At 40.9% G+C, this 13352-nt stretch overlaps 1 protein-coding gene across 1 annotated transcript; it reads left to right on the top strand.

Annotated features, from left to right (window-relative positions):
• Nucleotides 1–5898: 5898 nt before the first annotated feature.
• Nucleotides 5899–12452, top strand: LOC128700570 (neuronal acetylcholine receptor subunit beta-4-like; the record flags this gene model as incomplete). The annotated part of the gene is made up of 3 exons (XM_070080960.1): nt 5899–6048; nt 11169–11352; nt 12329–12452. Coding segments are annotated over exons 1-3 (445 nt in total), but the record flags the coding sequence as incomplete, so codon positions are not given.
• Between the last annotated feature and the right edge of the window lie 900 nt (nt 12453–13352).

The raw sequence follows: 13352 nt of genomic DNA, 5'->3' as shown, positions 1-13352 counted from the left end.
CAGCCTGACCACGATGATTAATCGTAAATAACGATGTTATACACTTCATTCACTATACACTATAAATGTCACTGTATAACTGTAAATCACACGTGAATATTACTTACACATATATAAATGTCACTGTTAATATATATTTGAAAGCTTACACTTTATATATAAGTTCCTTTAATATAACAGGTAGATCTATAAGAAACAAACTTTAACACAATCTTGTCTCTTAATTTCTGTCTATAAACATTATAAACACTATGTGTATATACACTCAGACAAACTGAACATCAATTGGGTTGTTGTTGTCTTAGTCAGCACTTTCGAGATTGGAGCAGTGGATGCAGGGTGCCATCCCCCGTTTTCTTATTGGGTGAGTCACCCAGCCCCCGTTTTCTTTGCGTGAATGCTGGGTGAGCGCCCGTTTTCTTTTGGCTGCCCATTCTCTGTGATTGAGTCTGGAGGGACTCATTTATACTGATTTATATTGTAAAACACTAGTTTTACAGCTTTTTTCGAAGGACCTTGGCTCATAGGTTATTTGTACACTGTAGTACAACATATTTGGACCACAGTGTGGTCTTTATCCGGTTCGAGCACGACCAATTCTGTTGAGAAATGGCATTACCAGCTAAGTTTAAACAGTGAAAACTTAACTTAAAGACAACTCATCGCCTGCACAGCCGCCCCTGCAGACGAGGTCTAGAAGCTGTCGAAACCATCTCAACATGGGCTGTCAAGAAATATAATTTGTAAGATTATAAATTACCCCTAGGGGGTGTTATGTCAGCATATTTCATTCACTGATGGCTGACAAACTTACTTGTGTGGACTCAATGGTCCGCATATCACCGGGGTTTATGATAAGTGACTAACTCACGACTTTATACTCAACTGCGCAGTCAATAGTAGTACATCACGAGTTAGAACACTTACCTGGGTATATGTATCTGACCCGTAATTACGCCCGGATATCCGTTGAGTTGATTGAAGAATAGTGTTCTTTGAAGAATGTCGCACTACACTCTGTTGGATCGCAACACTCGTTGTTACACTGTTCATCAATAATTGTTCACACAATATAACTAAGAAGTTGATCACACTTCTCTGTAAGTGTTTATCGTGTTTTGTGAGACACTTTGTTCACACTAACGCAAGGATCAGTGTTCTTTGTTGGTTATCCTGGCGTCAGTGTCACTCTCAGTAGAGTCAAAAGTAATCTGAAGACGCCACAACACCCCACGCCGTTACTGCCCTAGCACAGCACAAAAAAAAAAGCTGACCTAGTACTTTTGCTTCCTTGCCACTTCCTCGATGAAGCAAAGCAGAATGTTTGATTCTTGCTGTCTTAAGCATAGACAACAATGTCCACTATCTTTACCATGGTAATAAAGTGGGAGCAGGATTTTCCTTAATTGTCCTGCTAAAGTAAGAGATGCACTGTCTCTTATAAAAATACACTTTGCAACACTGGACTGCAAGGAGCAGAGGTCACTTGACCACGTCGCATATTCGTACTGCATCTGTGATCAATTACTGTAGCAGTAAACAAGATGCTTGCCCCTTCTGAGAGGTCTGGGCCCCTCAGGGCTGAAAGGGGCTGAAGGGGCTGAAGGGGGCTGATACCCCCCTCCTGGAGAAAATTTCTCCACAATTACCCTTGGGTCGTTGTTGATGATTACCCTAATGTCGTTGTTGATGATTACCCTAAGAAGGTTGTTGATGATTGCCCTAAGGTCGTTGTTGATGATTACCCTAAGGTCGTTGTTGATAATTACCTTAAGGTGTTGTTGATGACTGCCATAAGGTCGTTGTTGATAATTACCCAAAGGTCGTTTTTGATGATTACCCTAAGGTCGTTGTTGATAATTACCCTATGGTCGTTGTTGATGATTACCCTAAGGTCGTTGTTGGTAATTACCCTAAGGTCGTTGTTGATGATTACCCTAAGGTCGTTGTTGATTACCCTAAGGTCCTTGTTGATAATTGCCCTAAGGTCGTTATTAATAATTACCCTTGGGTCGTTGTTGATGATTACCCTAAGGTCGTTGTTGATGATTACCCTAGAGTCGTTGTTGATGATTACCCTAATGTCGTTGTTGATGATTACCTTAAGGTCGTTGCTGATGATTACCCTAAGGTAGTTGTTGAAGATTACCCTAAGGTCGTTGTTGATAATTACCCTAAGGTCGTTATTGATAATTACCCTTGGGTCGTTGTTGATGATTACCCTAATGTCGTCGTTGATGATTACCCTAAAGTCGTTGTTGATGATTACCCTAAGGTCGTTGTTGATTACATTAAGGTCGTTGTTGATTACCTTAAGGTCGTTGTTGGTGATTATCCTAAGGTCGTTGTTGATAATTACCCTAAGGTCGTTATTGATAATTACCCTAAGGGTCGTTGTTGATGATTACGCTAAGGTCGTTGTTGATTACATTAAGGCTGTTGTTGATAATTACCCTAAGGTCGTTATTGATAATTACCCTAAGTTCGTTGTTGATGATTACCCTAAGGTCGTTGTTGATAATTACCCTAAGGTGTCGTTGTTGATTACCCTAAGGTCGTTGTTGATGATTACCCTAAGGTCGTTGTTGATGATTACCCTAAGGTCATTGTTGATAATTACCCTAAGGTCGTTGTAGATAATTACCCTAAGGTCGTTATTGATAATTACCCTAGGTTCGTTGTTGATGATTACCCTAAGGTCGTTGTTGATAATTACCCTAAGGTCGTTGTTGATTACCCTAAGGTCGTTGTTGATGATTACCCTAAGGTCGTTGTTGATGATTACCCTAAGGACGTTGTTGATGATTACCCTAGGGTCGTTTTTGATGATTACCCTAAGGTCATTGTTGATGATTACCCTAAGGTCGTAGTTGATGATTACCCTAAGGTCGTTGTTGATAATCACCCTAAGGTCGTTTTTGATGATTACCCTATGGTCGTTGTTGATGATTACCCTAAGGTCTTTGTTGATGATTGCCCTAAGGACGTTGTTGATGATTGCCCTAAGGTCGTTGTTGATGATTACCCTAAGGTCGTTGATTATTACCCTAAGGTCGTTGTTGATAATTACCCCAAAGTCGTTGTTGATAATTACCCTAAGGTCGTTGTTGATTACCCTAAGGTCGTTGTTGATGATTACCCTAAGGTCGTTGTTGATGATTACCCTAAGGTCGTTGTTGATAATTACCCTAAGGTCGTTGATAATTACCCTAAGGTCGTTGTTGATGATTACCCTAAGGTCGTTGTTGATGATCACCCTAAGGTCGGTGTTGATAATTACCCTAAGGTCGTTGTTGATAATTACCTTAATGTCGTTATTGATAATTACCCTAAGGTCGTTGTTGATAATTACCCTAAAGTCGTTGTTGATGATTACCCTAAGGTCGTTGTTGATAATTACCCTAAGGTCGTTGTTGATTACCCTAAGGTCGTTGTTGATGATTACCCTAAGGTCGTTGTTGATGATTACCCTAAGGTCGTTGTTGATAATTACCCTAAGGACGTTGTTGATTACCCTAAGGCCGTTGTTGATGATTACCCTAAGGTCGTTGTTGATAATTACCCTAAGATCGTTATTGATTATTACCTTAGGTTCGTTGTTGATGATTACCCTAAGGTCGTTGGTGATGATTACCCTAGAGTCGTTATTGATGATTACCCTAACGTCGTTGTTGATGATTACCTTAAGGTCGTTGTTGATGATTACCCTAAGGTCGTTGTTGGTGATTACCCTAAGGTCGTTGTTGATGATTACCCTAAGGTCGTTGTTGATAATTACCCTAAGGTCGTTGTTGATTACCCTAAGGTCGTTGTTGATGATTACTCTAAGGTCGTTGTTGATGATTACCCTAAGGTCGTTGTTGATAATTACCCTAAGGTCGTTGTTGATTGCCCTGAGGTCGTTGTTGATGATTACCCTAAGGTCGTTTTTGATGATTACCCTAAGGTCGTTGTTGATAATTACCCTAGAGTCGTTATTGATAATTACCCTTGGGTCGTTGTTGATGATTACCCTAAGGTCGTTGTTGATGATTACCCTAGAGTCGTTGTTGATGATTACCTTAAGGTCGTTGTTGATGATTACCCTAAGGTCGTTGTTGGTGATTACCCTAAGGTCGTTGTTGATTACCCTAAGGTCATTGTTGATGATTACCCTAAAGGTCGATGTTGATGATTACCCTAAGGTCGTTGTTGGTGATTACCCTAAGGTCGTTGTTGGTGATTACCCTAAGGTCGTTGTTGGTGATTACCCTAAGGTCGTTGTTGATTACCCTAAGGTCATTGTTGATGATTACCCTAGAGTCGTTATTGATAATTACCCTTGGGTCGTTGTTGATGATTACCCTAAGGTCGTTGTTGATGATTACCCTAGAGTCGTTGTTGATGATTACCCTAACGTCGTTGTTGATGATTACCTTAAGGTCGTTGTTGATGATTACCCTAAGGTCGTTGTTGGTGATTACCCTAAGGTCGTTGTTGATTACCCTAAGGTCATTGTTGATGATTACCCTAAAGGTCGTTGTTGATGATTACCCTAAGGTCGTTGTTGGTGATTACCCTAAGGTCGTTGTTGATTACCCTAAGGTCTTTGTTGATGATTACCCTTAAGGTCGTTGTTGATGATTACCCTAAGGTCGTTGTTGGTGATTACCCTAAGGTCGTTGTTGGTGATTACCCTAAGGTCGTTGTTGATTACCCTAAGGTCTTTGTTGATGATTACCTTAAGGTCGTTGTTGATGATTACCCTAAGGTCGTTGTTGGTGATTACCCTAAGGTCGTTGTTGATTACCCTAAGGTCTTTGTTGATGATTACCCGAAGATCGTTGTTGATAATTACCCTAAGGTCGTTGTTGATAATTACCCTAAGGTCGTTGTTGATGATTACCCGAAGATCGTTGTTGATAATTACCCTAAGGTCGTTGTTGATGATTACCCTAAGGTCTTTGTTGATGATTACCCGAAGATCGTTGTTGATAATTACCCTAAGGTCGTTGTTGATAATTACCCTAAGGTCGTTGTTGATAATTACCCTAAGGTCGTTGTTGATAATTACCCTAAGGTCGTTGTTGATGATTACCCGAAGATCGTTGTTGATAATTACCTTAAGGTCGTTGTTGATGATTACCCTAAGGTCTTTGTTGATGATTACCCTAAGGTCGTTGTCGATGATTACTCTAATTGCGTTTTCTTCTCTTGTTTCGATTAGTTTGTTGCCAAACATTTTGCATTCGTGTTTAGGACAGTTCTGTATAAAGTGCAGTACCTTGAACTTGTCAAAGATAAAACTCAACTATCAACATCCTCCCAAAGAAAAGCAGGGATGTCACTAGCACGTTAAGAGACCACACAATAAGTGTCAGGGGCCCGAGACTGTTCAACTGCCTCCCAGAATACATAAGGGGATTACCAACAGATCCCTTGCAGTCTTCAAGCTGGCACTGGACAAGCACCTAAAGTCGGTACCTGACCAGCCGGGCTGTGGCTCGTACGTTGGTTTGCGTGCAGCCAGCAGTAACAGCCATGTTTGATCAGGCTCTGATCCACCAGGAGGCCTGGTCACATACCGGGCCGCGGGGGCGTTGATCCCCGGAACTCTCTCCAGGTAAACTCCAGGTAAACTCCTCGACCATAGTGGAAACGCGAATACTGAAAAAAATGTGTTTTGCATGTTGTACTTTTCCCCGATTTTGCTATCTTTGATGTTAGATTTATCTTCAGATCATTCACGTTCACTGTGAAGATTGAACCCAAAACTAAATTCCTTGTCAACTCCATCCTTTACCTGTTTGTTTAGTACCACTCTCTCTTTTTCTATCTGTGAGCCTGTTACTTATCCAGGCTTTAAGTTTGTCTCCCATACAATGTTCTTTTACTGTGACACCCCGCTCACCAGGACACCAAGCTGCAGCAGATGAAGACCAATACTGAGATGATCATGAAGTGGAAGGACTATAATCTGAAGTGGAACCCCGATGACTACAACGGTACCACCAGCATCAGGATACCCTACAGGAATATCTGGTTTCCCGACATCATCTTGGTGAATACGTAGGTACCTGGCAGATTACGTAGGTACTAACGAGAATACGTAGGTACCAGGGAGAATATATAAGCATCAGGATAAGGGAGAAGTACATCATTAGTACTATTAATTAAATCTGTAGTGGTCACATAGCGCTTGAGGTACGGGAGGAAACCGTGTTTGATGTAAGGGGAAAAATGTATCTTTAATTTCTTGAAACAAGAGCCCTTCAACGGCATCAAGCCATCTACCCTCTGAAGGGAAGGCTTGGCAGAAAGACAATTGTGGGATGATGTGAGATAGTGGAGACTGTCTCCATTATCTTCTTTGTATACAGTAGTTACCAGAGGTGCTCATCCCTCCGTCTCTGTAAGAAAACATTTCTAGTTTACATTGGCAACGATCATCCTTTATTGGAAGTTTTTGGGATTGTAGAGGCCTTTATAAGTTCAGGAAAGTAATTAAGAGGATTTGTAGGATGCCAAGCTGAAAGGTCGGGCTGCTGTATCTAGTGGAACCTTCAAGTGGAGCTGAAGATGTGAGCTCCTTGTGGAGGCTGGATTATATTTTATTCTGCAAGTAATATTCCAGTCTGCCTAGTACCCAGTTACCCTATCATTTCCCAGTAAATTCAACCTCCATTAGCATTAATATTAGTCTTCCTGGGTTGTGTCCCGGGATAAGAATTTATAATTATTATTAGGGTAATTATATATTTTTCAGTAAATGTCAGAGTTTGTTTACTGTGAACCGTTGTTATCTTATTATTAATTATTCCTCCTAGTGATATGATCAAGTTTCTCAAGTGGTCAGTGCTTTTTATACTGTAATTTGAAGGGAGAGTTACAAGATAGCAGCTTCCTGGGGATAGTTCTTGTTTACCCTGGTTATCACACTACACAATGACTAATGAAACTGGATGAAGATGGTTGACGTTGAAGATGGTTGTGGATGGAGATGGTTGTGGATGAAGATGGTTGTGGATGGAGATGGTTGTGGATGAAGATGGTTGTGGATGGAGATGGTTGTGGATGAAGATGGTTGTGGATGGAGATGGTTGTGGATGAAAATGGTTGTGGATGAAAATGGTTGTGGATGAAAATGGTTGTGGATGAAAATGGTTGTGAATGAAGACGGTTGTGGATGAAGATGGTTGGCGTTGAAGAAGGTTGTGGATGGAGATGGTTGTGGATGAAGATGGTTGTGGATGAAGATAGTTGTGGATGAGAATGGTTGTGGATGAAGATGGTTGTGGATGAAAATGGTTGTGGATGAAGATGGTTGTGAATGAAGACGGTTGTGGATGAAGATGGTTGTGGATGAAGATGCTTGTGGATGGAGATGGTTGTGGATGAAGATGGCTGTGGATGAAGATGGTTGTGGATGAAGATGGTTGTGGATGGAGATGGTTGTGGATGAAGATGGTTGTGGATGAAGATGAAAATGGTTGTGGATGAAAATGGTTGTGGATGAAGATGGTTGTGAATGAAGACGGTTGTGGATGAAGATGGTTGTGGATGAAGATGGTTGTGGATAAAGATGGTTGTGGATGAAGATGGTTGCGGATGATAATGGATGTGGATGATGGCTGTGGATGAAGATGGTTGTAGATGAAGATGGTTGTGGATGAAGATGGGTGTGGATGAAGATGGTTGCGGATGAAGATGGCTGTGGATGAAGATGGTTGTGGATGAAAATGATGTGGATTGTGTGGATGAAGATGGTTGTGGATTAAGATGGTTGTAGATGAAGATGGTTGTGGATGAAGATGGTTGTGGATGAAGATGGTTGTGGATGAAGATGGTTGTAGATGAAGATGGTTGTGGATGAAGATGGGTGTGGATGAAGATGGTTGCGGATGAAGATGGCTGTGGATGAAGATGGTTGTGGATGAAAATGGATGTGGATGATGGTTGTGGATGAAGATCGTTGTGGATGAAGATGGTTGTGGATTAAGATGGTTGTGGATGAAGATGGTTGTAGATGAAGATGGTTGTGGATAAAGATGGTTGTGGATGAAGATGGTTGTAGATGAAGATGGTTGTGGATGAAGATGGTTGTGGATGTAGATGGTTGTGGATGAAGATGGTTGTGGATGAAAATGGATGTGGATGATGGTTGTGGATGAAGATGGTTGTGGATGAAGATGGTTGTGGATGGAAATGGATGTGGATGATGGTTGTGGATGAAGATAGTTGTTGATGAAGATGGTTGTGGATGAAGATGGTTGTGGATAAAGATGGTTGTGGATGAGGATGGTTGTGGATGAAGATGGTTGTGGATGAAGATGGTTGTGGATGAAGATGGGTGTGGATGAAGAAGGTTGCGGATGAAGATGGCTGTGGATGAAGATGGTTGTGGATGAAAATGGATGTGGATGATGGTTGTGGATGAAGATGGTTGTGGATGAAGATGGTTGTGGATGAAGATGGTTGTGGATGAAAATGGATGTGGATGATGGTTGTGGATGAAGATGGTTGTAGATGAAGATGGTTGTGGATGAAGATGGTTGTGGATGAGGATGGTTGTGGATGAAGATGGTTGTGGATGAGGATAGTTGTGGATGAAGATGGTTGTGGATGAAAATGGATGTGGATGATGGTTGTGGGTGAAGATGGTTGTGGATGAAGATGGTTGTGGATGAAGATGGTTGTGGATGAAGATGGTTGTGGATGAAAATGGATGTGGATGATGGTTGTGGATGAAGATGGTTGTAGATGAAGATGGTTGTGGATGAAGATGGTTGTAGATGAAGATGGTTGTGGATGAAGATGGTTGTGGATGAAGATGGTTGTGGATGAAGATGGTTGTGGATGAAGATGGTTGTAGATGAAGATGGTTGTGGATGAAGATGGGTGTGGATGAAGATGGTTGCGGATGAAGATGGCTGTGAATGAAGATGGTGGTGGATGAAGGATGTGGATGTTGTGGATGAAGATGGTTGTGGATGAAGATGGTTGTGGATTAAGATGGTTGTGGATGAAGATGGTTGTAGATGAAGATGGTTGTGGATAAAGATGGTTGTGGATGAAGATGGTTGTAGATGAAGATGGTTGTGGATGAAGATGGTTGTGGATGAAGATGGCTGTGAATGAAGATGGTTGTGGATGAGAATGGACGTGGATGATGGTTGTGGATGAAGATGGTTGTGGATGAAGATGGTTGTGGATGAAGATGGTTGTGGATGAAAATGGATGTGGATGATGGTTGTGGATAAAGATGGTTGTAGATGAAGATGGTTGTGGATGAAAATGGTTGTGGATAAAGATGGTTGTGGATGAAGGTGGTTGTGAATGAAGATGGTTGTGGATGAAAATGGATGTGGATGATGGTTGTGGATGAAGATGGTTGTGGATGAAGATGGTTGTGGATGAAGATGGTTGTGGATGAAAATGGATGTGGATGATGGTTGTGGATGAAGATGGTTGTGGATGAAGATGGTTGTGGATGAAGATGGTTGTGATGGAAATGGATGTGGATGATGGTTGTGGATGAAGATGGTTGTAGATGAAGATGGTTGTGGATGAAGATAGTTGTGGATGAGGATGGTTGTGGATGAAGATGGTTTTGGATGAGGATGGTTGTGGATGAAGATGGTTGTGGATGAAAATGGATGTGGATGATGGTTGTGGATGAAGATGGTTGTGGATGAAGATGGTTGTGGATGAAAATGGATGTGGATGATGGTTGTGGATGAAGATGGTTGTAGATGAAGATGGTTGTGGATGAAGATGGTTGTGGATGAGGATGGTTGTGGATGAAGATGGTTGTGGATGAGGATGGTTGTGGATGAAGATGGTTGTGGATGAAGATGGTTGTGGATGAAGATGGTTGTGGATGAAGATGGTTGTGGATGAAGATGGTTGTGGATGAAGATGGTTGTGGATGAAGATGGTTGTGGATGAAGATGGTTGTGGATGAAGATGGTTGTAGATGAGGATGGTTGTGGATGAGGATGGTTGTGGATGAGGATGGTTGTGGATGAAGATGGTTGTGGATGAAGATGGTTGTAGATGAGGATGGTTGTGGATGAGGATGGTTGTGGATGAGGATGGTTGTAGATGAGGATGGTTGTGGATGAGGATGGTTGTGGATGAGGATGGTTGTGGATGAGGATGGTTGTGGATGAGGATGGTTGTGGATGAGGATGGTTGTAGATGAGGATGGTTGTGGATGAGGATGGTTGTGGATGAGGATGGTTGTGGATGAGGATGGTTGTGGATGAGGATGGTTGTGGATGAGGATGGTTGTGGATGAGGATGGTTGTGGATGAAGATGGTTGTGGATGAAGATGGTTGTAGATGAGGATGGTTGTGGATGAGGATGGTTGTGGATGAGGATGGTTGTGGATGAGGATGGTTGTGGATGAGGATGGTTGTGGATGAGGATGGTTGTGGATGAGGATGGTTGTGGATGAGGATGGTTGTGGATGAGGATGGTTGTGGATGAGGATGGTTGTGGATGAGGATGGTTGTGGATGAGGATGGTTGTGGATGAGGATGGTTGTGGATGAGGATGGTTGTGGATGAGGATGGTTGTGGATGAGGATGGTTGTGGATGAGGAGATCGTAAATGGGAAAGCCAGATATTAGGCGATTTAATGATCTTCATTAATGCTGTGTGTTGAAGTCTAATAAGAGTCTAGTTAGGTTTATTTCTGTCTTGATAAGTGAGGGTATGATAGTTGTTATGGTTGTAGGGTGATAATGAAAGGCAGAGTAACGGCCAGGTTAACAACAGCAACAACAACACACAGCTATAGACACCACAACCATAAATGAATGACCATAACAAACACAGTATTTAATTCTCTTACTGCTCCCATCACCTTATAATAGTGAAGCAGAAGGCTCTACCCTACTCCTCACTACTTCAAGCCACACTGTCTACTTGAAAAAAAATAAACGAAGCCGTTACCTCACTTTTACTTTCCTTGACTCCATCTCTTCCTTCTTTGCGTCTCCTTCCCTAAACATTTCTTTTCTCCCTTCTACATCCCTCAATTCTCCCTCTTTTCTTTAGCTCTACCTTTTTTTCTTCACCTCTTCTTCCCTTACTTTCCTCTCCTCTTCTTACTTCACTTCTCCCTACGTCTCTACCACCTCCCTCACAACTACCTCTCCCCCATTTCTACATGGTTGTTCAGCGCGGACAGCAACTACGAGGCCAGCGTGCTCAACACAAACGCCATCATCACGCACCAGGGTGAGGTAGAACTACTAAGCCACGCCATCCTCACCACAGTGTGTCTGATGGATGTGCAATGGTATCCCTTCGACCAGCAGACCTGCAGACTCACCTTTGCCTCGTGGACCTACGACAATACTAAGGTAAGGTTCGTCAGGAAACAGGACAAGTGTTTTCTGACGCAGGTCTTAGGTGATGACCTGCCGTTAGAGCTTTTGGTCATCTGACTGAGGCCTTCCGCTGGCTTACCGGTCCACCCATTTAAAAATTATGGTCATAGTTATAACCATTTTATTTTACAGTATTAAGGTTAGTGATATCCCTTATAACAGCAGACCTACAGACTCACCTTTGCTCCGTGGACCTAGGACAACACTAAGGTTATAATAATAATAATAATAATAATAATAATAATAATAATAATAATATTTTCTTCGGATTTTTAACCCCGGAGGATTAGCCACCCAGGATAACCCAAGAAAGTCAGTGCGTCATCGAAGACTAACTTATTTCCATTGAAGTCCTCAAGCTTGTCCCCCAGGATGCGACCCACACCAGTCGACTAACACCCACGTACCTATTTGCTGCTAGGTGAACAGGACAACAGGTGAAAGGAAACGTGTCGAAATGTTTCCACTCGCCGGGAATCGAACCCGGGCCCTCCGTGTGTGATGCGGGAGCTTTAGCCACCAGGCCACCGGGAATAATAATAATAATAATAATAATAATAATAATAATAATAATAATAATAATAATAATAATAATAATAATAATAATAATAATAATAATAATAATAATAATAATAATAATAATAATAATAATAAGAAGAAGAAGAAGAAGAAGAAGAAGAAAAAGAAGAAGAAGAAGAAGAAGAAGAAGAAGAAGAAGAAGAAGAAGAAGAAGAAGAATGTTTATTCAGGTACACATACACATAAATACAGTTATATAAATTATTAAATATAGCAGCATATGTGTAGATTTATATATGTACAAAATTAACGACGTTTATCCTAAAATTTATAAAAATCGTTTTCATTAATATAGTAAAACTCGAAGTATAACTACTGTAATATATAACCATATGTATTTTATCAGTGATCACCATTGTTTGCACTTCAGATCCGGCTTGTACAGGGACCTGCCGACCTCTCTAAGTTCAGACAGAACCCAGAGTTCTTCCTGGAGGACTTCTATTCAGAACTGGACGACGTAATCAACCCTTGCTGCCCCACACCCATCTCCAGTGAGTGTCACTCTGACCTCCGACTAAGTCAATCCTCATTTCAAGCTTCTTGTTATAGCGCGATTTATTTATTTATTTTTTTTTTGTGAATGCGATTGAAAAAAAAAATGCAACCAATTTAATACCACGTGTAAAGGTCTTCATAGTACGTGTTATTCAATTTTGGATTATAGATTTGGAAAATTCTCGCTATATAGTAAAGCTTTACGTAAGAGCTTACTGAATTATATTTTGTAAACAATTTATATACTTAAAAGAGTGCTCAGATAAGCATTAAAACATTGAAATATCTATATAGTTGCTTGCTTCATTTGATAAACAAGTGGTAAACTGGTGACAGTCTCCAGGTCCCTGGTTCAACAAGCAGATGGGGAGAGACGCGCAAGACTCACCCACAGTTCTTAAAATTAAAATTATAATTAAAATTCTTTATTTCTCTATTGATATTACAATGTGGGGTTTACATATAAAATATTATTGCATATTATATATTACAAAGAAGGCCACTACCATACCTAGGTAGGCCTAGGAATTTCGGGCAGACTAATTCTATTTCTTACTCTATATTGACACAGGTTATAGATCACACTGGCATTAAAGTTAGGTAGCTGTAGTGATTAACTAGATTTACAAAAGTGAGGTAGCTCAAATCATTTAAATAATTAACAATTAGTTTATCTATTAGTGGGAATGGTCTGCTCTTGGCATAATACAGTTTCTTTTAAAGCTTCTATAATGGAGTGTCTTAAACAAACTTATGACCAGCTTAAGAATTATGTGGCAAAAACTATATTCAGAATTGTATGATGACAGTCATTAGTGTAAATTAGAGGGAATCACATATCAAATAAGTATATTTTCTTTTGGACATGTGCAAGGTAAGGAAGTTTTTATGTGGTT

This window comes from Cherax quadricarinatus, unplaced genomic scaffold, assembly GCF_038502225.1.
Source record: "Cherax quadricarinatus isolate ZL_2023a unplaced genomic scaffold, ASM3850222v1 Contig1357, whole genome shotgun sequence".
Classification (NCBI taxonomy): Eukaryota; Metazoa; Arthropoda; class Malacostraca; order Decapoda; family Parastacidae; genus Cherax; species Cherax quadricarinatus.
Note: the sequence above shows the minus strand (reverse complement) of the source record. Positions and strands in the feature narration are given on the sequence as shown.